Source organism: Bombina bombina, chromosome 2, assembly GCF_027579735.1.
Source record: "Bombina bombina isolate aBomBom1 chromosome 2, aBomBom1.pri, whole genome shotgun sequence".
Taxonomy (NCBI): domain Eukaryota; kingdom Metazoa; phylum Chordata; class Amphibia; order Anura; family Bombinatoridae; genus Bombina; species Bombina bombina.
In genome coordinates, this window is record NC_069500.1 from 946,061,725 (window position 1) to 946,089,275 (window position 27,551).

General features: G+C 37.9%; 1 protein-coding gene across 1 annotated transcript in view; it reads left to right on the forward strand.

Moving 5' to 3' along the window:
- Positions 1 to 26,584, forward strand: part of MMRN1 (multimerin 1) — a 101,914-nt gene extending 75,330 nt beyond the window's left edge. Inside the window, exons 4-7 of the mRNA XM_053700789.1 lie at positions 6,588 to 6,764; positions 11,026 to 12,996; positions 19,243 to 19,389; positions 25,930 to 26,584. Coding sequence (XP_053556764.1) covers positions 6,588 to 6,764; positions 11,026 to 12,996; positions 19,243 to 19,389; positions 25,930 to 26,351 — 2,717 coding nt within the window. The 3' untranslated portion in view covers positions 26,352 to 26,584. The remainder of the gene's footprint in view (positions 1 to 6,587; positions 6,765 to 11,025; positions 12,997 to 19,242; positions 19,390 to 25,929) is intronic.
- The last annotated feature ends 967 nt before the right edge of the window (positions 26,585 to 27,551 follow it).

Below are 27,551 nucleotides of genomic sequence, written 5' to 3' on the forward strand. Positions count from 1 at the left end.
AAGTTTCAGTTATACTGATAACATCATAGTCCTCTTCTGCAACTAAGAGCGTCAGCTCCCCCATTTTACCTGTCATGCTTCTTGCATTTGTTGTCATACATTTAATTTTCATGTGCTTTCTGCTGCTACTTGGTGTACTTTCCTCTATACTTTCTAATGTGACATTTCTTAAGTCATCCCTTCCTTGAGATATTAATGGAGTGACATATTCAGACACTGATCTCTCTGTTCTATTTTGTTCAAATTGACCCTCCCCCCCTTTGCCTAGTTTAAAAGGTTCTCTAAACGTGCTACCATCCTTTCCCCCAACACACCTGCACCCATGTCATTCAGGTGCAATCCATCCTTACTGTACAATTTGTACCCTAGTGAAAAATCAGCCCAGTGTTCTAAAAAGTCAAACCCCTCATTTTTACACCATGTTTTTAGCCATGAATTAACAGACCTTAGCTCCTTCTGCCTTACTGAGTTAACACACGGCACTGGTAATATCTCAGAAAATATTACTTTGGATGTCCTTGCTTTAAGCTTGCTACCTAACTCCCTGAAGTCATTTTTTAGGACTCTCCATCTCCCACTGATTTCTTCATTAGTACCAATATGCACCATGACTGCAGGATCAGACCCGCATCCCTCTAACAATCTATCAATACGCTCCACAATATGCCTAACACGAGCCCCTGGAAGACAGCAAACTGTTCTATGTAAAGGGTCTGGATGACAAATTACCCTATCAACCTTCCTTATAATAGAGTCTCCTACCACCAACATCTGCCTCTGGCCCTGACTTGTATGCCCCTCTTCCATGACTGAAGGACTGCCCACCATAGTATGCTCCTCTTCCACAGCTAAAGGACTGTTCACTATACTAGGCAACACGGCCCTCTCTGACACTGCCACCCCTGAACTGATATCCCCAACATCTTCACTTAATCTTGCAAATCTATTGGGGTGTACCAGCTCAGAACTGGCCTGTCTCTTCCGCTTACTTCGCCCTCTAACTGTGACCCAGCTACATCCTGGAGTCTCCTCATCTGAATCCTCCCCATTCCCACTGCTGGAACCATTAACAACCAGCTCAGTCCTATCCATTTCCCTTTCAAGTGTCTGAATTTCATGTAGTGTTGCAATTCGTTCCTCCAGATCCCCAATACGAGTTTCTAAAGAGACAATATGCTCGCACTTGCCACAAACATATAATCCCAGAAGCGGCTGATCCAGTGATGCAAACATGTGGCAAGCTGTACACTGAATGAGATTCTCACACATTCTTAATAAAAGGTTTAACTTAAAAGTATAAAATAAATATATTTCCCCTTGGTTACCCCAAAACCTTGTTTGCCTAACTACCTTGGTTAGCTAACTATTATACTTAAACAGACAATGTTACTTGAACAGAGAATCAATACAGCAAGCCTAAAAGAGCAAGCTCACAGAGTAAATGTGCTAAATTTATAGGCTTCCAAGGCCCAAAAAGGTGAAAATAATCCCACCCCTAATTACCCACACAGACAGAAAAACAAAAAAAAAATGGAATGCTAGAAATAAAGTTATTTAGTTATTTCTTTTTTTTTAAATAAAAATGCAACCCTTGCAAAGCAAATAATTTAGAAAATAGCTTGGTTAGCTATTATACTTAAACAGACAATGTTACTTTAACAGAGAATCAATACAGCAAGCCTAAAATAATGTTTTATTGCGCAACTTTTTATTCTAGCATAACAGTTAACCAGAGCTCTGAGGTTGTGCTAACCTGAAGCACATTAATTTCAATTGCGCTTGAGCGAACATGTTTACTTTCAGCTTGTAATACACAAGCTACTTCTGACATGCGCAAACAGCAGCGATAAACCCAATATCGCTTGCATGCAACTGTTAGCGCACCACTAATCTGTCCCATAGATAATAAAGTTCCGAAAAGCTTAAATAGATACATATGAAATAAATTAAGAATAGTATGTATATATCTCCTACCTCTCTGTCTAAACTCCTCCGTTAGCCTCACTTTCCTCTTTTTATCTCCATTCCGTCTTTGCCTATATCATAGTAAATGTGACTCCTCTGCCCTCTTCAACCCCCCTCTCTCACACAGTACCCTTTCTCTGTGCTCTCTCATTCCCTTTTGATTTTCCATGAAAGATAAAAAAATAAAATTCCTATTCCTGATTTCAGACTATATTTTATCTTTTTATCTTGTTTGAAGGTTATTCTAAGTTTCGCCCCCAAAATAGGAGATTGTTGATTTCAAAATATGGTTCCTATTGGAATTTCTTATTTGCATATTCTGCTCATTTTCTCTAAGAAGAGACATTTTATCTTTTAAAATGTTAAGTTGAAAATATGATTACTGTACTGTTTTTAGACATGCAAATAAGCAGATGTACGTTTGTATTATAAACTTGCATTTTTGTATAGTGGAAAGCTCCTCTCTCACTTTTGCTTGCTGTTTTTTCAAGTTTTTTTATAAAATAAATGAGTTAAAAAAATGATAATTAGATTGCTGACATTTAAGAACTGAATTTAACTTAAATGGACAATAAAGTGAAAATTATACTTAAATTGATAGGATAGAGCATAACATTTTAAACAACTATCCAATTTAATTATATTATTAATTTTGCTTAGTTCTCTTTGTATCCTTTGTTAAAGAGTAACCCGAGGTGAGCTCAGGAGTGTGGATGTGTCTTAAGCTACCTGGCAGCAGTGTTTACAACATTGTTTATAGCAATGTTATACAAAGTTACAAACACTGCTGCTATAGGCCTAGATTTGGAGTTCGGCGGTAAAAGGGCTGTTAACGCTCCGCGGGTTTTTTTCTGGCCGCACCATAAATTTAACTCTGGTATCGAGAGTTCAAACAAATGCTGCGTTAGGCTCCAAAAAAGGAGCGTAGAGCATATTTACCGCAAATGCAACTCTCGATACCAGAGTTGCTTACGGACGCGGCCGGCCTCAAAAACGTGCTCGTGCACGATTCTCCCATAGGAAACAATGGGGCTGTTTGAGCTGAAAAAAAACTTAACACCTGCAAAAAAGCAGCGTTCAGCTCCTAACGCAGCCCCATTGTTTCCTATGGGGAAACACTACCTACGTCTGCACCTAACACTCTAACATGTACCCCGAGTCTAAACACCCCTAACCTTACACTTATTAACCCCTAATCTGCCGACCCCGCTATCGCTGACCCCTGCATTACACTTTTAACCCCTAATCTGCCGCTCCGTAAACCGCCGCCACCTACGTTATCCCTATGTACCCCTAATCTGCTGCCCTAACATCGCCGACCCCTATGTTATATTTATTAACCCCTAATCTGCCCCCCACAACGTCGCCGACACCTACCTACACTTATTAACCCCTAATCTGCCGAGCGGACCTGAGCGCTACTATAATAAAGTTATTAACCCCTAATCCGCCTCACTAACCCTATAATAAATAGTATTAACCCCTAATCTGCCCTCCCTAACATCGCCGACACCTACCTTCAATTATTAACCCCTAATCTGCCGACCGGAGCTCACCGCTATTCTAATAAATGTATTAACCCCTAAAGCTAAGTCTAACCCTAACACTAACACCCCCCTAAGTTAAATATAATTTTTATCTAACGAAATAAATTAACTCTTATTAAATAAATGATTGCTATTTAAAGCTAAATACTTACCTGTAAAATAAATCCTAATATAGCTACAATATAAATTACATTTATATTATAGCTATTTTAGGATTAATATTTATTTTACAGGCAACTTTGTAATTATTTTAACCAGGTACAATAGCTATTAAATAGTTAAGAATGCGAGCTCAATCTGATTGGCTGATTGGATCAGCCAATCGGATTGAACTTGATTCTGATTGGCTGATTCCATCAGCCAATCAGAAAATTCCTACCTTAATTCCGATTGGCTGATAGAATCCTATCAGCCAATCGGAATTCGAGGGACGCCATCTTGGATGACGTCCCTTAAAGGAACCGTCATTCGTCGTCTAGTCGTCGGAAGAAGAGGATGGATCCGCGCTGGAGGTCTTCAAGATGGAGCCGGTCGTCATCGGATGGAAGAACATAGAAGATGCCGCTTGGAGAAGATGTTTGCCGGTCCGGATGTCCTCTTCTTGCCGGATAGGAGGAAGACTTTGGAGCACCGGATTATGGATCGCCAACCCCCGCTTGGGTTGGATGAAGATCTTGGAGCCAGGACGGATCGGTGATACCTGGATGGTGAAGACAAGGTAGGAAGATCTTCAGGGGATTAGTGTTAGGTTTATTTAAGGGGGTTTGGGTTAGATTAGGGGTATGTGGGTGGTGGGTTGTAATGTTGGGGGGGGGGTATTGTATTCTTTTTTTTTACAGGCAAAAGAGCTGCAATTCTTGGGGCATGCCCCGCAAAGGGCCCTGTTCAGGGCTGGTAAGGTAAAAGAGCTTGTAATTTTTGTATTTTAGAATAGGGTAGGGAATTTTTTATTTTGGGGGTCTTTGTTATTTTATTAGGGGGCTTAGAGTAGGTGTAATTAGTTTAAAATTGTTGTAATATTTTTCTTATGTTTGTAAATATTTTTTTATTTTCTGTAACTTAGTTCTTTATTATTTTTTGTACTTTAGATAGTTTATTTAATTGTATTTATTTGTAGCAATTGTGTTTAATTAATTTATTGATAGTGTAGTGTTAGGTTAATTGTAGGTAATTGTAGGTAGTTTATTTAATTATTTTATTGATAGGGTAGTGTTAGGTTTAATTATATCTTAGGTTAGGATTTATTTTACAGGTAAATTTGTTATTATTTTAACTAGGTAACTATTAAATAGTTCTTAACTATTTAATAGCTATTGTACCTGGTTAAAATAAATACAAAGTTGCCTGTAAAATAAATATTAATCCTAAAATAGCTATAATATAAATGTAATTTATATTGTAGCTATATTAGGATTTATTTTACAGGTAAGTATTTAGCTTTAAATAGGAATCATTTATTTAATAAGAGTTAATTTATTTCGTTAGATAAAAATTATATTTAACTTAGGGGGGTGTTAGGGTTAGACTTAGCTTTAGGGGTTAATACATTTATTAGAATAGCGGTGATCTCCGGTCGGCAGATTAGGGGTTAATAATTGAAGGTAGGTGTCGGCGATGTTAGGGAGGGCAGATTAGGGGTTAATACTATTTATGATCGGGTTAGTGAGGCGGATTAGGGGTTAATAACTTTATTATAGTAGCGCTCAGGTCCGCTCGGCAGATTAGGGGTTAATAAGTGTAGGCAGGTGTCGGCGACGTTGTGGGGGGCAGATTAGGGGTTAATAAATATAACATAGGGGTCGGCCATGTTAGGGGCAGCAGATTAGGGGTACATAGGGATAACGTAGGTGGCGGCGATTTGCGGTCGGAAGATTAGGGGTTAATTATTTTAAGTAGCTTGCGGCGACGTTGTGGGGGGCAAGTTAGGGGTTAATAAATATAATATAGGGGTCGGCGGGGTTAGGGGCAGCAGATTAGGGGTACATAAGTATAACGTAGGTGGCGGTCGGCAGATTAGGGGTTAAAAATTTTAATCGAGTGGCGGCGATGTGGGGGGACCTCGGTTTAGGGGTACATAGGTAGTTTATGGGTGTTAGTGTACTTTAGGGTACAGTAGTTAAGAGCTTTATAAACCGGCGTTAGCCAGAAAGCTCTTAACTCCTGCTATTTTCAGGCGGCTGGAATCTTGTCGTTAGAGCTCTAACGCTCACTGCAGAAACGACTCTAAATACCGGCGTTAGAAAGATCCCATTGAAAAGATAGGCTACGCAAATGGCGTAGGGGGATCTGCGGTATGGAAAAGTCGCGGCTGTAAAGTGAGCGTTAGACCCTTTAATCACTGACTCCAAATACCAGCGGGCGGCCAAAACCAGCGTTAGGAGCCTCTAACGCTGGTTTTGACGGCTACCGCCGAACTCTAAATCTAGGCCATAGACTGCTATATACATGTGCATGCTAACCTCCTTTCAGTCTTCCTAGGTTTAGTCGTTAAAGGTCAACACCAAAATTGTTGTTGTTTCAAAAGATATAAGGCATTAAAGACAGCCTCTTATCACATGCTTTTTTATTAGCTTTTCACAACAGGGAGTGCTAGTTCATGTGAGCTATATAGAAAACATTGTGCTAACGCCCGTGTGTTGTGGCAGACACTGCACTAATTGGATAAAATGCAAGCCAATAGATAATACTGTAAATAACATGTCATGTGATAACGGCGTTGTCATAAAAGGCTTAGATACAAGGTAATCACAGAGGGAAAAGTGTATTATTATAACCATGTTGGCTAAGCAAAACTGGGGAATGGGTAATAAAGGGATTATCTATCTTTTAAAACAATAACAAAAATTGTGTTGACTGTCCCTTTAACAAAGAATGTCAAGAAAACAAAGCAAATTTGATAGATAGAAGTAAATTCGAAGGTTTTTTTAAAAATTTTATGCTCTATCTGAATCATGAAAGTTTAGTTTTGACTGAATAAACATGGTGTATCGATAAAAACTTAGCTCAACATTACTACCAATTTTTATTTAAATATATTTTAACTCTGTATATTTTGTTATTCCATATGATACAAAGCACTGCAACAAAAGATGACTGATCAGATATACAGCCAGGAAATGAAGGTAACTTTACTGCAGAAAAAGGTGGAAAATATGTCTTCAAACATGATAGAGGTTCACAAGACGATGCACTCTCTGGAAGAAAAACTCAATATGGATTACAGAGAGCAAGATATTCAAACGCTTCTAAAAGGTATGAGTGCTATATGCCTGTTTTTTTGACAGATGCATTCTCGGTCAAGAACTCACTGTGGGGTTGGTCACAATTCTCCAAAATCGACTAACGATAATTCGGTTTTGGTCAATATTGGAAGCGTGTTTTTTTAGTTATTAAGTACTTGTTATCTGATGTGAAACTGGGAATCTAACTGAAAGTGACGTTTACAATGGCTCTTTCACATCTCTTAAGGTTATAGTTATTTGATATTAACCCTTTCATGACTGGGCTTTCAAAGCATTTGTGACTGGAATTTCAGTTATGTAGCCACAAAACTGGAAATCATGAATATGTTTGGTCTTTGTGCTCACCAAAGGGATAATCCTGTTTGAAACCCTGCTTTAAAGGCATAGTCCCTTTTTAAAATATGCACTATAAAACAGAGATGAATAGAACTTTGGTGAATCTAGTCAATACATGCAACTACACCTCTGAAATGTAATCTGTGGCCATTTCAGTGTGTTTTCACCATGTGCAAAATACAAGAATTATTACAGTGTCTTGGAATATTCACAAATATGTCAAATAGGCCTAATTCAAGACTTTATCATGTGCCTTTAGGTTGTTCTTGAAAACTGTATGAAAAGTATTGAGAAAATAGATTGTAATCACAGAGAAAATGTCAGCTCCATGTTAATAATGGGGCTTTTTTGCAAGCCAAAAACAAACTCACAGCTCAGAAAAACAGTAGAAAAAAAACACTATTGTGATTGCATTAACATAGAATGCCCATTTCCGGCAAAAATCCAGTTTTAAAACAAATCAGTCAATTATGATCAACCCTAGAATCTCTTATTATACATCTTCTTTATTATAAATAATTTGTTTTTTTTTTATCTGTCTGGCAAACAACCTCTGACAGACAGTCTTTTTCAGTGATGTTATGTTTCTCAGATTTTAACAATGAGTAACAGTAACACTTTCTGTCAGGCTTATTCTTACCTATAATTTGTCAGGCAATTGCCTTTCTCAAGCACTTCTATAGGGCATTATTTGCATTCAAACTGTCTAGTGTAATTTTCTTATGTGAAACATTCACTCTCTTATGAGATGTCTTTCTTCAAGTTATTATTATTTTCTCCATTATGATAATCACTTTAGTGTCTTCTGACAGACACCTTAATTCCAGCAGACACTGACTTGGTTCACTGTGATTCCATAGAACTCTCCATTAACACTAATACATTTTTTGTTATTATTATTTATTGTAGGCAGCAGATTCTTCAATATGTATCAGTCAGGTGTCCATAAATATATTAGAAACAGGGGTAAAGATTCACTAAAGAGGACTGTCCAGCCTCTTCATCTCCATCAGTTCCTATATCATTCTGTTTGGTAATGTTTGGTCAGGATCTTGATAAGTAAGGCTGAAAGTACTTGGAATAGCTGGGGCTAATCTCTGGAAAGGGCTTAGGGAAGGAGATACTGTTCATGGCCTGAGAATCCCTGCTCCACAATTAAAGTAAAATATGTTAAGTGAACTTCTGCCCCCCCCCCCCCACAAAAAAAAGTAGAGTGTGCGTTCCTATTATATTCTATCTAGCTAATCAAATGAAGGATCAGTGATGTTTAGAGAATTAGTTATGCATAATATCATGGGAACTGGCGAAGCTGAGGAAGTTAGATACCTTTCAGTGAATTTTGTCAGTGTCAAGGATAAATTCATGCCAAGGTATAGGACACTAAACATAACATAAACTTTCTATCATATTAGTGTAGACCAATATTTGCTTCACACCAAAATACTACAAAAATAAATTCTTCAATCTGTATTTCATTTACAGCATTCATTTTCTGTTGGTACATTTGTAGTTTGTTAAATACCAGTGTAACTTACATAAAATATAATTCATACAATTTACATTTTGTGAATTAATACAATATAAAGGATTTTTACATATTTTTATGCTACTATACTCAGTGGAAACAATCTCCATAAACAATTAATTATGTATCACTTTGCTAATCACAAGGATTATTATAGTAAATATAGTAAGGTTAAAATCCATTAAACATACATGAACCAACTGCAAAGATGTATAACACACTGTTACAAATCATATACAATTGGCTAGATTTCCATGCAAAGATAAATGAGAGGGTGAGAAAAAGTTCCATTATAAAAGGCATTTATGGATCTGAAAATTCAGTAATACTGTTGTTTCAGTGTTTCAATAGTTTTTTAGATTTGTAATAATAATAATTATCATAATAATAATAATAATAATAATAATAATAATAATAATAGTTTATGCAGAGATTTCAAGAAAGTCCATAATAGGAATGAAAGTCTCTTGGGGATTAATTAAGGCAGCATTTTTACATGGATAACATTACTGCTAGGTTGTTTGATTTGTATTTGTGATTCTATTGACTAATCACCATTGCCATGGCAGCTGCTTAATCCCTTATTGAAACACAAGTCTCTCTGTTTTAAAATGAGAGTTCTCATGTATTTGTTTACTTTTAATATGGGCATAGTTCCTTTTTTTTGCAAGATATCAAAAGTAGTATGGTACCCACAAATGAAAATAGGAGGATGTCCTTTTTACTGAATGGGATCTCATGTGAGAATTTAATAACTTTAGCCATATATTGTTTTTATACATTCCAGTGCTCCCATTTTGCTCATTAGCTGTGTAATATCTATAGCATCATGTAAACGTTCATTTAGAAAAAGTGGTTCTATCAAAGAGGATGTCTTCGTCTTGTGGGTATGTGGTTTCCCCTTTAACCTAAATTAGTGAGAAGTAAAAGGGGGCACAGTTTTATGATTTTTTTTCTCTAAACCGGTGTATTTTCATTTTTTTTTTTTAAATCACCCTTTTAGTAACAGAATTCTAACCAACAGACTGTGCCAACGATTTAAGGTAGCAAGGGGCTAATGTATGGACTTATATTTGCTGTCCATCACCAAAAATACTTCAGTCATATGTACAAGATGAGGAGCATTTCCCTCCTTTTACATAACTTTGTAAACACATTGACTGGCAGTGGCCATGTAACTGTAAAATTTACTCTTCTTGTCCAGTATAAAATTTGTCTTGAAAACAATCCAGCTCAATATAGAAAATGTATATCTATACACACACACATACACAGATAGATAGGTAGATAGATAGATAGATAGATAGATAGATAGATAGACACATACATGCATGTTTCGGCTATTCCAAAAATGAAAACGTTTCTGGCCCTTAAAGGGACATAATACTCATATTCTAAATCACTTGAAAGTGATGTAGCATAACTGTAAAAAGCTGACAAGAAAAGATCACCTTAACATCTCAATGTAAAAAAGGAAGATATTTTACCTCAAAATTTCTTCAGCTCACTAGAGTAAGTGCTCTGTGAACAGTTATACTTCAGCTGTTGTCCAGCTGCAAGATGAAAAACAAACAAACAAAAAAAAACAATAGACAATCAGCATCAGCAGTGCTGAGGTAATGCTTTGCATTTGCTGAGATCTTATGTGATTTCATAGAACTAACTTAAACTGAATAGGAAAATAACATGACTGCGCCTGAACATGACAGATGCACACTCCCTTGCAGGCCTCGGACAAGCATTTTGACTGGCTGCTTAAAGTCTCTTTACAGAGTGTGTGTGAATACTTCGGAAACTTTGAGGTAAAGGGGCATATTTATCAAGGTCTGGCGGACCTTATCTGACACTGCGGATCAGGTCCACCAGACCTTGATGAATACGGCGAGCAATATGCTCGCCGTATTCAGCATTGCACCAGCAGCTCACAAGAGCTGCTGGTGCAACACCACCCCCTGCAGACTCGCGGCCAATGGGCCACCAGCAGGGGGGTGTCAATCAACCCGATCGTACTCGATCGGGTTGTATTGTGGCGATGTGTGTCCGCCTGCTCAGAGTGTCTTTGTGACCGCTGCTTCATAACTGCTGTTTCTGGCGAGTCTGAAGACTCGCCAGAAACAGGAGCCATCAAGCTCCATACGGAGCTTGTTAAATAGAGCCCAAAATATCTTCCTTTTTTTACATAGAGATGTTCAGGTGATATTTTCTTGTCCGCTCTTTACCGCTTTGCTGCATCAATTTCATGTGCTTTAATATTTGGGTATCATGTCCCTTTAAGCTGTACTTTTCTAGGAGGGTAATCTTTTTTTTCCTGTAGATTAAAAGAAACAAAAAGAATAAAGCTGTAATCTCATAATACAAAAAGTTTTTAAAATCATCATTATAAACTATCTTTGACAATGTTTTATTTCAGATTTGAAGTCAAAAAGTATCACTGAATTAATCAAGGATATCGTTAAAGAGCAATTGGCAGTGGTTCAAATGGATACAAAAGAAACTATTGCTCAGTTATTTAAAAGCATGTCTGGAATGTCTTTAGAACTTGAGAAAACTAAACAAGAACTCAAACATCTAAATGACACAGTTGTATCTTCTAGTAAAATTTGTATTCAAGAACAGGAAAACAGGCCAACAATGGATGATATAATGGAGTTGAAGAATCGGGTAGAACACTTAAAAAATACTGCTTTTGTTTGCACCACATCTTTTAAAGAAATGGAAGAAAAACACAACAGTTTACAAAAAGAGTTGGACAATGAGAGGTCAATAAGCAGCACATATTTTGAAACACTGAATAGTACTTTGTCCAAAATGAAGGAGATTTATGGGCAACTGTTATCCCAGGAACATTCTGTAGATCCACAAATGTCTCAAATAAACAGCCCTATGAATGAAACCACCACAGAATACTTATTTTCTATGCAGGATAAAATAAATAGGCACAATATTATGATGCTGCAACTGTATGATGACATTGCTGCACAGGACATCAAGATCTATAACATTACAATAACTTTAGATTCCCAGAGACAATCAGTTATGCGAGCATGTGAAGACAAGTTTACATCTTGCAAAAAGGACTTTCAGAAGCAGCTAAAAGGTACTGAAGATACAGTGAATGTCTTAAACAAAACTGTGTCTGATGTTGTTTTTCCTCTAGACAACAAGATTGAGAAAATGAATGAACAAATAAATGATTTATGTTACGATATGGAAATACTACAACCGTTGATAGAAACTGGAGCTCCATTTAGTATGACATCAGAATTTGAACATCGTAGTGATATTGGAGAACTTAACAGGCAGTTTAAAAACCTTACAGCTGTTGTTCATGACATTAATATCAGGATCCAGAAACTTACAGAAGGTCAAGATGAACTTAGGAATCATACTCAAAGTCATGAGCAGACATTTGAAATAAGAATGAATGAATGTCTCATGGAGGTTGAAGATGGTCTTAATACCACAATGGATATATTAAACAATGCTGTTGATTCTATTCGTGATAACTATATGCTTAAGTCAGATATAAGCCCTGTGGATAACAATTCTCAGAATGACAATAGTACCATTGAGAAGTTGGAGAAAGTAATGTCTGTTATACCAGCAATCGATCAGATTAATGTAACCTTACAGAGCTTGGTCAATGACAGTAGAAATAAACAATCTTACGTTATTACTGCAGATCATGCTCGCGTTCCAAATGATGATGTTAATACTAATTTTATTTCATTTCTTGACTTGTCACAAAAAGTAAAAAAAATAAAATCACAATTAGATGAGAACAAGATAAACATCACACAAATTGGTGAAAATCTTCAAAGTTCTTTCTTGGAGATGAAAAGTTGCCAATCTCGGTTACAAAATATAGAAGCGCAAGTGAATTTAATTTTGGCAAATCCTACTACCTTACCAAAGATAAGGAAGGAAGATGTCACCTTTAAAGAAAAGGGGCAGCAAGAGCTTAGTTCTAGAATTAAAGTACTTGAGTTCAAATCTGTACGGCTATCAACAAGCTTTCCTCAGTTGAACAAAACAGCCTATGAGGCAAAAAGCTTATGTCAAAATGTAGTGATTACTATTAAACAAATAAACAACAGTGTGCCTCTGTTAATTAAATCATCTCAACCAAATATTACAAGTCTACAGAATGGCTTTGAAGAATTAATAAAGTCTTTAATTGAAGTGAAAATGGAAACCATGTTATCAAATATCACTTCATATGTAGATAAAACTATGTCAGACATAACAAGCAATATTTCTAAGCTTCAAAAGCAAATGAAAATATCTTTGAAGAAACCAGTGCCACCCAAAAAGACAATTGTTAATGACACAACGTCTCTGGTTGGTCGTAGCCAAAGAAACACAGATATCACTGATCAAGGTAATATTCATTGCTATATTTTCTTCCATTTTTAAGATAGAGCCCTAAATTCTCTTAATTAGAAGGACCCACCCATATTTTCTCTTTATTTTGCTGTTATTCTGTGGAATTGTTTTACTAAAATCTCAATTTCTAAAAATGATTGTATATTAATACAGTTTAATTGAAGAGTTTTTGACTGTAGAGGACTCTCCATACCAATATAGATCACCATTTATAGTGTAACTGTCATAATATCTTTAGTTAAACTTTGTGAAAATTTAGTAAAAATGTCAATTCACAGGAACTAAACCAATACTAAAATCTATTAAGTAAATAGGAAATTACTTTACAAAACTCCACTAACCAACAAATATTACAGACAATATATAGTTTGAGTGCTTCTGTCTATGCACTATGCATAGTTTAAAATTATCCTCCAGGGTTTCATTACATCTTTAGAAAAAAAGCATTGAATCTGGCTAATTCATTGCATTCATACAAGAAGAAACTTAGGGGCCGATTTATCAAGGACCGAATGGCCCCTGATGCCCCTGTTTCTACTCGAGTCTTCAGGCTCGCCAGAAACATCCGTTATGAAGCACCATAACTGGTCTGCTGCCTCTGAGGCTGTAGACATCAATCCGCCCAATCCTATATGATCTGACACCCCCTAAATCTGCAGGGGGCGGCATTGCACAAGCAGTTCACTAGAACTGCTTGTGCAATGTTAAATGGCGACTGCCTATGCTGTCAGCATTCAGCGATGTCTGTCGGACATAATACGCTATAGCGTATTATATCGGACAGACATTGATAAATTGGCCCCTTAAAATTCTGTTAGCGTTTTCTACAACTGAAGTGAATAATACCTTTTACAGGACCAAAAGCCAGTTCTCTATTTCATGTATTTTTAGTCTTAAAGCATATAAAACATTGTGTTTATGTTATCAGCTGTGCTCATTTTTATTTATGTGGATCTGTTATAAATTTTAGTTGAAATGATTTTTATTATAGAATAAAATAGCATAAATAAAGAATACAAAATACATCGTACATTGCATAGTTTTTCCCATTTGAATGTCTATAACTCTTCTCTCTTTTTTTCTGATGAAAGTTCATTAAGGAAAGGTCCATATTAGTTGGCACCACTTTAGTTTGCTGAACCAGAAGAACTGTGTAATGTCCAGTCGCATTTATTTGAGCATGAAGAGATTTATCACACAGTGTGGTTAACCACACAGTCAGTGAGAATTACAAAGACTTAAGGGTGTAATAGATCATCAGTTTCTGTAGATATTGAAAGTATCCATGGCCACCCCTCAGTCCCTGCAGCATCCAATTGTATTCTTTTGTAACATTTCCCAGTGTTTTTATCCTCTTATATTATAACAATGAACCATAAACTAACATCCCCCCACTCAATAAAGTATTAAACGTCAACTTGCCTGCTCCAGCTTTGCTTCAGACGCCGATCTAGGGAGAGAGAACCCCGCCACCAGTCGGCCCATGCAAATCTCTGCCGTCTACTGTCACCTCCTGATTCTCTAAATATATCCAGTCCTGTTTTGAACTCAAGGCTATGTCTCATGCAGACTCTCTAGTTGTGTCCAATCAGTACCCACCCAAAATCCAGTAATTCCAAACTTTTAAGAATTGGTCATGATTGGCCTGTATCAGTGATGCTGATTCTGAGAGTGAGTATGTTATCTTAATTTTCTCCAATATTTCCCCCCAAGAGGGCACCCCCACCTTCCAGTGTCGAGCCACACAAATTCTAGTGGCCGTGCATAGAGTGTGTATGAATGTGTTTGTAGCTGAGTTAAAAGGTGTTATATGTTCATTCAACAGAGCTTGAGATATTGTTAGGGTGATGTTCTCTGAAAGCACCTCCCTTAATAGTTGGGATAGTTTAGACCAAACTTGTTGTACTTGTGGGCAATCCCACCACATATGTATAGACGTCCCTATCTCGCTACATCCTCTATAACAATTTTTGCTACCACTGTGAGTGTAGTGTGCTGTAATAATCGGGGTAAGGTACCATCTAAAGGTAGTTTTAATACAGTTTTCTTTAAAATCCGCACTGATCATACCTTTACCTGACATAAAAAATCTCTGTCCAATCCTCTTTGGAATATGCTACATTAGTATCTCCCGTTATAAATTTTAAAGGGACATAAAGCCCAGATTTTTTTCTTGTATTATTCAGATAGAGAATAAAATTTAAAATTAGTTTCCAATGTACTTCTATTATAAAATGTGCTTCATTCTCATGTTATTCTTTGTTAAAGAAATACCTAGGTAGGTAGCGTGCACATGCTTGAAGCACTACATCACATGTAGTGCTGCCATCTAATGCTATTGCTAATGTATAACATTGTTGTAAAACTGCTGTCCTATAGTGCTGCAGACACCTGCACACTCCTGAGCTTACATCCCTGATTTTCAACAAAGTATAACAAGAAAACAAAAACAAATTGATAATAGAAGTAAATTGGAAAGTTGTTTAAAACTGTATGTTCTATCTGAATCATTAAAGGAAAAATTGGTGTTTTATGTCCCTTTAAGTAGCAATGTTTTGATAAATGAAAAAGTGACATAGATGATGTAAAAGAATGTATAAAATAAGGTGTAAGTATAGCTTCCCCTACTTTGTTAAACAAAAAAGGCAAATTCTGTGATAATCAAAATTATTTTGAAACGTACATGGAGCTTGCTGTTTTGCTTAAAATAGTCACAGTGCTCACTTAACGTACAGTATAAAACATCCAGTTTATGTTTAACCCTTAGAAGCACAGTTCATGTGACAATCAGCAGATTGAAGATAATGAGCTTGGTCTGGACCAGCCTAGGTGAACAGCTTTATGTGCTGAAATTAATTGTTGGCATTAATAAAAATGCTCAGCTAACAATTCTCAAACACTTTGGGGTAGACTTAACAAGGGCCGAATGGCAGTTATTATGCAGCGGTCTAAAGACCACTGCTCAATAAATTGTCCGCTGCCTCTGAGGCTGCGGCCTTCAATCCGCCCGATCCTATACGATTGGACTGATTGACACCCTCTGCTAGAGGCCAATTGGCCGTGAATCTGCAGGGGGCGGCATTGCACAAGCAGCTCTGGTGAACTGCTTGTGCAATGAGAAATGCAGACAGCGTATACTGTCGGCATTCAGCGATGTCTGTCAGACATGATACTCTATAGCGTATCATGTCGGACAGACATTGGTAAATCTACCCCTTAGCCTAAAGCCTTTAGTATATTTGGTAGATACTACATTTTCTTTACAGAAAGCAGCACCGATTACAGGATTTTAAAGACCATGTATATTTTAAAAAAGTAATTCTGAATATGAGCTGATAACATCATCAGTGGGTATTTTTTAAGTACATTGCAACCCATCTCTAATGGCAAGGGTTAACTAACCCTGCAACTGTCACCAGTTTGTGAAGTAGAGGGTTAACTAACCTTCTCAACTTTAACCAGGTTATCACCAGTTTTTCACAGCCAAGCGACTCCAGCCAAGACTGGGATTTAGTTCAGTATGCATAATCTCTGCCAATGGGAAATTGGAGAAAAATAGTCATATGTGCTATTATCTGTAGTTGCCCATGTGAAATGACAATTTTATTTAGGAAGATTCAACATTAAACACATTTTTGGCTGTTAAACCCTTTGTCACACACGGTTAGGACCTACCAGGACCTTAAAAGCCAGTATCACTTACCAAATTAACACTTTTACGCCTACCTCCAGGTCCGGCACTATATTAATACGCTGATGGCCCAACAGACAGATTTTTGGCAGCTTTCTCCCCTTTCACATATCCACGTTGCTTATAAGATGGGTAATTTTTCTATGTCCCCTATATACCGACTTCTGATGACGCAGGCTTCCAAGGGTGTTGGAAGAAATATCTTGACCAGATTACAGATGGAGGATTTGGGGGAAATATTCACCAATGACTTACTTACCAGTTTAGATAGAACAAGATCATCTAGTCTAGCGGTTCAGATTAGAGAAATGCAGATTAGGATGTTAAATAAAGACTATATCACCCCTGCACGTCAATCATATTGGAACAAAGACATGCCAAACCAATGTATTGAATGCTCGTTACTACTATTTCTTTGAGTGCCCATATATAAACCAATTCTGGAAACGTTTGCAATACTGGGTTAAAATTACTTTTAAGGTGGATATCTGCTTTGACCCAAAACTCATATTTTTATTCACGTGGGAGGTGCAACATAAATCACTATATCCCATGCTCACGCTCAGCACATTGTTGGTGAGGCAGTGTATTCTGACACAGTGGATCTCCAAAAAACCACCCATTTTGACTCAATTCAAACATAGAATGTTTAGACAACTTTTCATTTTGCAAATTTGACACCACTCTGGACACTAAGCATAGGCTGAGACATTTTCTGAGCAAATGGCAAAGTCTCATACTGACCCTCCCCCCGGCCCAACAACAGCAGGTGTTAGGCCCTTTCCTGCATCATGAGATCTTTGTAGAGGCACAGTTCAGGGGGGAATGGAGTACTGTATTTTAGAGACCACAGTATGGACTGGGGGTGAGGGGTGGGAACAATAACTTGGTAATCGGCCAAAAATGTAACATATTATAAGTTAGGGGGTTACTGTTAGTGTAATTGTTTAATAGTTAAAAAGTTAGATTTCTTTAAAAAAAAAAATGGTATGGAGAAAAACATGGATAACTGAAAAGAAAAATAAGAAATTATATACATCTTTAACTACTATGCTTATCAAATGCTTAGACTCAATATCGAAAAACGTATGGGACTAAATGTCTAACTCATTTATGTAATATAGCGTAACTCCTATTGTTGCTAGGAGGACAAATGTCTCTGTATAACTATCTGTTTCCACGTGTTTTCTTCCATCAATAAAGATAATTTGAAAAAAAAAAATACATTTTTGGCTGAGGTCAGGTTTCTGACTAGTCCCCTTTTCAAACAAGGGACAAGGAATGTAGCCACCCATTTTATGGCACGCCATAGCAGCTCTCAAGCCTAGATGAAATCATAGCATACCTTATAATCCTATCTATGTATATTAAGTAACAATGCACTGTTGATCGCTGACGTATAACAATGAGGATTATTTTGATTTGGAAAATGTTTTCAAGACATAATATATTAAAACACTCCTGTTTGAATATAATGTTACTTTTAATTGGCCCCCAGGGCTGTGTATCGACAGAATGCACCGTCTTCTGTCACTTTGTGGTAACAGCTTGATTTATAAAGATCACTGTAGTGAGAAGACTGAATTGCACTGTTTATCTGGTTTACCAGATATAGGTAATGAAAATCAGGTGTCCCAATAGTTTGACTTTTTAGACAGGGTTCTGATCTGTGTCAAACACATTGTGAATAGCAAACATTCAAATACAGAACAAATAGAAAACAGAAATAACCTATGATCTCCTGAATTCATAACATTTACATGACACCATCAATAACATGGCAAGTCAGGGGCCAGAACCTCCAGTGCTTTTAGTCCTCTATTTCATTGTTAATCAACCGTGGTCCTCAAGTACCGCCAACAGGCCAGGTTTTCATTATATCTTAACCATTGCACAGGTGACACAATCACTGATCTGTGAGAGCAGGTTAGTAACCATGGTTACTGATCAGCGGATTACTTCTCTTGTGCACTGGTTCAGCTATAATGAAAACCAGGTCTGTTGGGGGTACTTAAGGTCCACGGTTGAGAAACACTGCTCTATTGTAATGGGCACATATCTGTTCTGTTTGTGGGCCTGATGAGCAAAACTTTCTCATCGGCATGTAAAGAAATCATGCAAAAAAAATGGGGGGGTGGTGAACATTAAATTGTAATACGTGTATATCCTTCACATCGATCCAAACAAGCATAGCTACTAATCAGATCTGAAGCTAAATTGTGCCTTTGTATGAAATCTTTGAGGGACCTCACAGTATTTATAAAACTTCTTAGAACATCCCGACAGAGCAGAGAGCTTTAACTCATTGTACCCTATGTGTATTCCACGTACCTGGCTCTGTGTGTATAGGTAGGTCTGTATCACATAGCTTGCTAAAGAATGATATAATTTTACTTTTTTCTTTTGATAAAAATCATTTCAAAATCTGCTCATTAGCAATTGAACAAAAATGTATATGTGAAAATGTAACACATTTGTGATGTACAATACATCTCTTACTGCCTACTTAATTATGCACACGTATTTATTAATTTATTTTTTATAAAGCAGATGAATATTCCAGTTGCAGCAATTCTCCCTGTAACAATGGTGGAACGTGCATCAATGAGAGAAAAACCTTTGTATGTGCGTGCCGACATCCATTTGCAGGCGCTAACTGCAGTGTCAAGCTATCTGATGAAAGCTCTCAAAGTTTTGGTAAGAAGAATTATCTTTATATAGTAGTACTATAGTAGTAGGCTAGTAGTTTTTATTTTTTATAAGCCCAGATTAAATGGTACTAGAAAACAAAATGCTAGCATTAATACTAGTATCATTCTGCATGTATGTATTTATTCATTTGTTTGCTTTCCATAGACAGATAATTAGATTGATCCTATAAACATTTTTGCCTAATAAAAAGCCACACTATTGAAAGAAATCTACTTTCCAGATAAGGATATAGCCAGTGATTTTTGCATATGGATGTATGCCTGCTCCTTATTGGCTATTTGTATCCTTTTCTGGAGGGGCAAATTAACACAATTTTGACTATGTATTTAACCCATTTGAAGGGGTAAACACACATGGCAAAAGAAAGGAATGTGTTTAAAAAAATGCTCTAACAACACAAGACAAAACAGGGATGTTCCTTTGAAATCAGTCAGTGATCATTACATGTAAAGTGTACTTAAGAAAGCATTTAATAAGAGTTCATTGTATTCAAAGCAGCTGCAGGAATACCCTTTCATATGGCCTGGGCAATAGGTGGATTCAGGAAAAAGCAGCTAATTCAAATCACAAAATAAACATGAAGTAGCTATTTGTAAACAGTTTGAAGATACATAAAAGTGCAAAAAGAAAATTCTCTGTGCTAGATAATTTTATTTTTGTTTCCATATATATGTGTTTAACCCCTGCAAATAAGATACACACATTTAAAGTTAACTCCAGAGCATCAGTGGACTCACTACTGGGAGCTAGCTGCACATATCCATTGAGCTAATGAGAAGAGGCATATATGTGTAGCCATCAATTAACAGCAAACTCCAAGTAGTGCATTACTGCTCCTGAGCCTACCTAGATATGCTGTATAAAGCTGTTTAAAAATGGTTACACGCATAGACATTAACACACACATACCACACACAACCCACACCACCACCCCCCAAACACAAACACACCACACAATCCATAAACACCCCACACACACCACTGTATGCAGAAGAGTCACATGACTTGGAATGATTAAAAGGAAAACCATACTTTAAATAATGAAGATTTGATTAAACTAGAGAATTCAGTAAGGCAAGCTTAACATACTGTACAGATACCAACACGCAACAAAATCATAATCCTTACAGTAAATGTAAAACATTATTGTAGAAACTCACAAGAACAATTAAATTACTGTATAAACTTTAGAAAGGACTAGCTCAAGGCTAAGGGGCATATTTATCAAGCTCCGTATACACATCCGTATGGAGCTTGATGCCCCTTGTCTGCCTGCTTTGAGGCCATGAACAGAAATCAGGGGGCGGCATTGCACTAGCAGTTCACAAGAACTGCTGGTGCAATGATAAATGCTGACAGCGTATGCTGTCGGCATTTATCGATATGCGGCGGGCATGATACGCTACTTCGTATCATGTCCGCTCGCACATTGATAAATATGTCCCTTAACCTCAGCAAAACAATAACACACAGGTACTGGGCAGGATACACACACAGGTGCTGGGCAGGATATAAACACAGGTACTGGGCAGGATACACACACAGGTACTGGGCAGGATACACACACAGGTACTGGGCAGGATACACACACAGGTACTGGGAGATACACACACAGGTGCTGGGCAGGATACACACACAGGTACTGGGCAGGATACACACACAGGTACTGGGCAGGATACACACACAGGTACTGGGCAGGATACACACACAGGTACTGGGCAGGATACACACACAGGTGCTGGGCAGGATATACACACAGGTGCTGGGCAGGATACACACACAGGTGCTGGGCAGGATATACACACAGGTGCTGGGCAGGATATACACACAGGTGCTGGGCAGGATATACACACAGGTACTGGGAGATACACACACAGGTGCTGGGCAGGATACACAAACAGACACACTACTGGTTAAAGGGACAGGAAACCCCCAAATTTGCATTCATGATTTGGAAAGTTGTTTAAAATTGTATGTTCTATCCAATTTACTTCTATTATCAAATTTGATTCCTTCTATTGCTATCCTTTGCTGAATGAACAGCATTGCACTAGTGGCAGCTAGCTGAACCCATCTATTTAGCCAATCACAAGAAACAAATCTGTGCAGGCACCAATCAGCAACTACCTCTCTCTAGTGTAGGATATGTACGTATTCTATCCAACAAGGGATACCAAGAGAACGAAGCACATTTCAAAAATCGAAGTGAAAATATACGGCTAGATTTAGAGTTGGGCGGTAGCCGTCAAAACCAGCGTTAGAGGCTCCTAACGCTGGTTTTTACCGTCCTCTGGTATTTGGAGTCAGTCAGGAAAGGGTCTAACGCTCACTTTGCAGCCGCGACTTTTCCATACCGCAGATCCCCATACGCCATTTGCGTATCCTATCTTTTCAATGGGATCTTTCTAACGCCGGTATTTAGAGTCGTGGCTGAAGTGAGCGTTAGAAATCTAACGACAAAACTCCAGCCGCAGAAAAAAGTCAGTAGTTAAGAGCTTTCTGGGCTAACGCCGGTTTATAAAGCTCTTAACTACTGTGCTCTAAAGTAAACTAACACCCATAAACTACCTATGTACCCCTAAACCGAGGCCCCCCCACACCGCCGCCACTCTATTACATTTTTTTAACCCCTAATCTGCCGCTCCGTACACCGCCGCCAGCTACATTATCCCTATGTACCCCTAATCTGCTGCCCCTAACATCGCAGACACCTACATAATATTTATTAACCCCTAATCTGCCCCCCCCAACGTCGCCGCTACCTTACCTACACTTATTAACCCCTAATCTGCCGACCGAACCGCACCGCTACTATAATAAATGTATTAACCCCTAATCCGCCTCACTCCCGCCTCAATAAGCCCCCTAATAAAATAACAAAGACCCCCAAAATAAAAAAATGCCCTACCCAATTCTAAATTTAAAAAGTTCAAAGCTCTTTTACCTTACCAGCCCTGAAAAGGGCCCTATGCGGGGCATGCCCCAAAGAATTCAGCTCTTTTGCCTGTAAAAAAAACCCATACAATACCCTCCCCCCAACATTACAACCCACCACCCACATACCCCTAATCTAACCCAAACCCCCCTTAAATAAACCTAACACTAAGCCCCTGAAGATCTCCCTACCTTGTCTTCACCTCACCGGGTTCAGCGATCGGTCCAGAAGAGGGTCCGAAGTCTTGATCCAAGCGGCAGCTGAAGAACTCCATCATCGGGCTGAAGTCGGAAGTCCATCATCGGGATGAAGTCTTCTATCAAGCGGCATCTTCAATCTTCTTTCTTCAGGCGCGGAGCCATCTTCTTCCCAGCCGACGCGGCTCCAACCTCTTCAAGCGACGCCTACTCGCCGAATGACGGTTCCTTTAAATGACATCATCCAAGATGGCGTCCCTCGAATTCCGATTGGCTGATAGGATTCTATCAGCCAATCGGAATTAAGGTAGGAATATTCTGATTGGCTGATGGAATCAGCCAATCAGATTCAAGTTCAATCCGATTGGCTGATCCGATCAGCCAATCAGATTGAGCTCGCATTCTATTGGCTGTTCCGATCAGCCAATAGAATGCAAGCTCAATCTGATTGGCTGATTCCATCAGCCAATCAGAATTTTCCTACCTTAATTCCGATTGGCTGATAGAATCCTATCAGCCAATCGGAATTCGACGGACGCCATCTTGGATGACGTCATTTAAAGGAACCGTCATTCGGCGAGTAGGCGTCGGTAGAAGAGGATGTTCCGCGTCGGCTGGAAGATGATGGCTCCGGAAGAAAGAAGATTGAAGATGCTGCTTCATAGAAGACTTCATCCCGATTATGGACTTCTTCAGCGCCCGCTTGGATCAAGACTTCAGCCTGATGATGGATTTCTTCAGCCGCCGCTTGGATCCAGACTTCAGCCCGAGGATGGACGTCACTCTTCAGCCCCCCGCTTGGGCTTGGATCAAGACATCGGAGGCTCTTCTGGACAGATCGGGACCCGGTGTGGTGTAGACAAGGTAGGGAGATCTTCAGGGGCTTAGTGTTAGGTTTATTTAAGGGGGGTTTGGGTTAGATTAGGGGTATGTGGGTGGTGGGTTGTAATGTTGGGCGGGGGTATTGTATGTTTTTTTTTTACAGGAAAAAGAGCTGAATTCTTTGGGGCATGCCCCGCAAAGGGCCCTTTTCAGGGCTGGTAAGGTAAAAGAGCTTTTCTATTTTAATTTTAGAATAGGGTAGGGCATTTTTTATTTTGGGGGTCTTTGTTATTTTATTGGGGGGCTTAGAGTAGGTGTAATTAGTTTAAAATTGTTGTAATATTTTTCTAATGTTTGTAAATATTTTTTTATTTTTTGTAACTTAGTTCTTTTTTATTTTTTGTACTTTAGTTAGTTTATTTAATTGTATTTATTTGTAGGTATTGTATTTAATTAATTTATTGATAGTGTAGTGTTAGGTTTAATTGTAGATAATTGTAGGTAGTTTATTTAATTTATTTATTGATAGTGTAGTGTTAGGTTTAATTGTAACTTAGGTTAGGATTTATTTTACAGGTAATTTTGTATTATTGTATTATTAACTATTTAATAGCTATTGTACCTGGTTAAAATAAATACAAAGTTGCCTGTAAAATAAATATTAATCCTAAAATAGCTACAATATAATTATAATTTATATTGTAGCTATATTAGGGTTTATTTTACAGGTAAGTATTTAGATTTAAATAGGAATAATTTATTTAATAAGAGTTAATTTATTTTGTTAGAATAAAATTATATTTAACTTAGGGGGTGTTAGGGTTAGAATTAGCTTTAGGGGTTAAAAAATGTATTAGAGTAGCGGTGAGCTCCGATCGGCAGATTAGGGGTTAATACTTGAAGTTAGGTGTCGGCGATGTTAGGGAGGGCAGATTAGGGGTTAATACTATTTATTATAGGGTTATTGAGGCGGGAGTGAGGCGGATTAGGGGTTAATAACTTTATTATAGTAGCGGTGCTGTCCGCTCGGCAGATTAGGGGTTAATAAGTGTAGGCAGGTGGAGGCGACGTTGAGGGGGGCAGATTAGGGGTTAATAAATATAATATAGGGGTCGGCGGTGTTAGGGGCAGCAGATTAGGGGTACATAGCTATAATGTAGCTTGCCGTGGTGTACGGAGCGGCAGATTAGGGGTTAATAATAATATGCAGGGGTCAGCAATAGCGGGGGCGGCAGATTAGGGGTTAATAAGTGTAAGGTTAGGGGTGTTTAGACTCGGGGTTCATGTTAGGGTGTTAGGTGCAGACTTAGGAAGTGTTTCCGCATAGCAAACAATGGGGCTGCGTTAGGAGCTGAACGCTGCTTTTTTGCAGGTGTTAGGCTTTTTTTCAGCTCAAACAGCCCCATTGTTTTCTATGGGGGAATCGTGCACGAGCACGTTTTTGAAGCTGGCCGCGTCCGTAAGCAACGCTGGTATCTAGAGTTGCATTGGCGGTAAATATTGCTGTACGCTCCCTTTTTGGAGCCTAACGCAGCCATTCTGTGAACTCTAAATACCAGCAGTATTTAAAAGGTGCGGGGGGGGGGGGGGAAGCACGCGTATCTAACGCACCCCTTTGGCCTCAGAACTCTAAATCTAGCCGTTGGTGTCTTAAAATGACATGTTCTATGTGAATCATGCAAGTTTAATGTAGCATTGTTTGAAGAAATGTTGTATAATTGCACTCTTGTGGTATCCCGCCCCCTTCTCTAGTGCAACTAATCGAGTATGATTAGGGATTGTCAATCACCCCAAACTCACTTGTTTGGGAGGATTTATGTTCACCACCTCAATCAAAATCTCAGAAGCTTCAAATGAAGTTTGATAAATTTAACTTTTTGTGAACTAGCAATTTAGTTCTTGAGGGGAATTATCATCAGAAGCATTTTGTGATTGTTATCACTGGAAAAACACACTGACAATACAGGCAGACTTTATTTGCAACAAAAAAAACTCAAGATTGTAGTGAACTCCATATTTGGTATCTGGAAATGTTATATCCCTTCCATAGGAAATAAAGTTTATGGGGCCGATTTACTAACTGTCGGACGGACATGATCCGCTGAAGCAATCATATCCGCCCGACATCGCTGAATGCCGTCAGCATACATTGTCGGCATTTAAAATTGCACAGGCAGTTCTGGTGAACTGCTTGTGCAATGCCGCCCACTGCAGATTCGCTAGCAGGGGGTGTCAATCAACCTGAGATCAGACGGCTTGATGTTCACCGCCTCAGAGCAGGCGAACGAGTTAAGGAGCAGTGGTCTTAAGACCACTGCTTCTTAATTCCTGTTTCCGGCGAGCCTGACGGTTCACGAGGAAACAGAGGCATTGAGGCCAGTACGGGGGCTGGTAAATTGGCCCCTTTATCTGTGGAAACTGTGATAATTCTTTATATACCTTGAGGACTACGTTATTATTTTATAATAACCAAAATGTATTAACAATTTTACTTTGCCATTTATTTAGTATACAAAATGTACTTATATTTTATATGAACGTAAGTGTAAATATTGTTGTGTTTCTTTGTAGATTTCTCGAAAGGATCTTACCGCTATGCACCACTCGTGGCTTTTTATGTTTCCCACACCTACGGGATGACAGCTCCTGGACCCATCAAGTTTAATAATTTATACGTAAACTATGGATCTTCATACACTCCTAGGACTGGAAAGTTTAATGTGCCCTATCTCGGGGTGTATGTTTTTAAGTATACCATAGAGTCATACAGTCCACGGGTCTCTGGATACTTAGTGGTCGATGGTGTAGATAAGATCGCTTTCCAGTCTGAAAATATTAACAGCAATATGTACAGTGACAGAGTAATCACAGGTGACGCTTTACTGGAGCTGAACTATGGTCAAGAAGTGTGGCTCAGGTTAGCAACAGGGTCAATTCCAGCACAGTATCCACCTGTCACTACATTTAGTGGTTACATATTGTACCGCACATGAGAATCCATTACATTTATCATTCTTCACAATCATCTTCAAATTAAAGGTATTTATATGTATTGCATTTCTTTGCATTGGGTTAGTGTTATACTGGCATTTTGCAGAATATACTGATTCTGCCATATAAAATGATATAGCTATTATTTTATAGCTTTCATGATTGAAAACAGGAAAATAGTAAACCATCTAATGAGATACAGAAGAACTAGAGCTTTTTTTAGTAACTTGACTACTTAAAGGGACATTAAACCCATTTTTTTTCATAATTCCAATAGAAATTACAATTTTAAACAAGATTGCAATTTACTTCTATTATCTAATTTTCTTTATTCTTTATATATACATTGTTGAAGAAATAGCAATGCACATGGGTGAGCCAATCACACGAGGCATCTATGTGCAGCCACCAAGCAGCAGCTAGTGAGCCTATCTAGATATGTGTTTCAGCCAAGGATACCAAGAGAATTAAGCAAATTAGATAATAGAAGTAAATTAGAAAGTTGTTTAAAATTGCATGCTCTATTTAAATCATAAAAGAAAAAAATTTTGTTTCATGTCCCTTTAATTTTTTTAGCAAGTAAACTGTTTTAAAAATATTACTATATATTTACAATACTCAGCAATTTTATTAAGATTAATATATTTACAAACACAGGTTCAACATATTCATCACTTAAAGGGACATTAAAAAGTACAAAAAAAATCTTTAATATGTTAGAGCACTTTATTATTTCACTGTTGCTTCCATAGCTCTATGTGTTTAACCTTTCCAAAATGAGTAAGTACATTGTTTAATGCCAGTTTCCAAGCTGCAATCCACTACTGGTTCCTAAGTAAACATATCTGGTGAGTCAATGACAAGAGACAAATGTATGTAGCCACCAATCACCAGAAAGTTTTCAGTAGAACATTGCGCTGGTGAGCATATGTACATATTATTTTCAACACAAATACATTTGATAATAGAAATTAATTTAAAAGTGGCTTAAAATTACAATCTCTTCTAGTTATGAAATAGTGCAGTATTTACCTATATGTGAATATAAATATACATATAAATAAATTATATATTTAAGAATACACTAAGTAATAACACATTTCAACCTCTAATTTAGCCTTTCTCATGGTGCCTATACTACCACCGATTGTGATTAAATAATTCTCCAGTAGTCAAATATAGCAACACATTTATTCAAATAC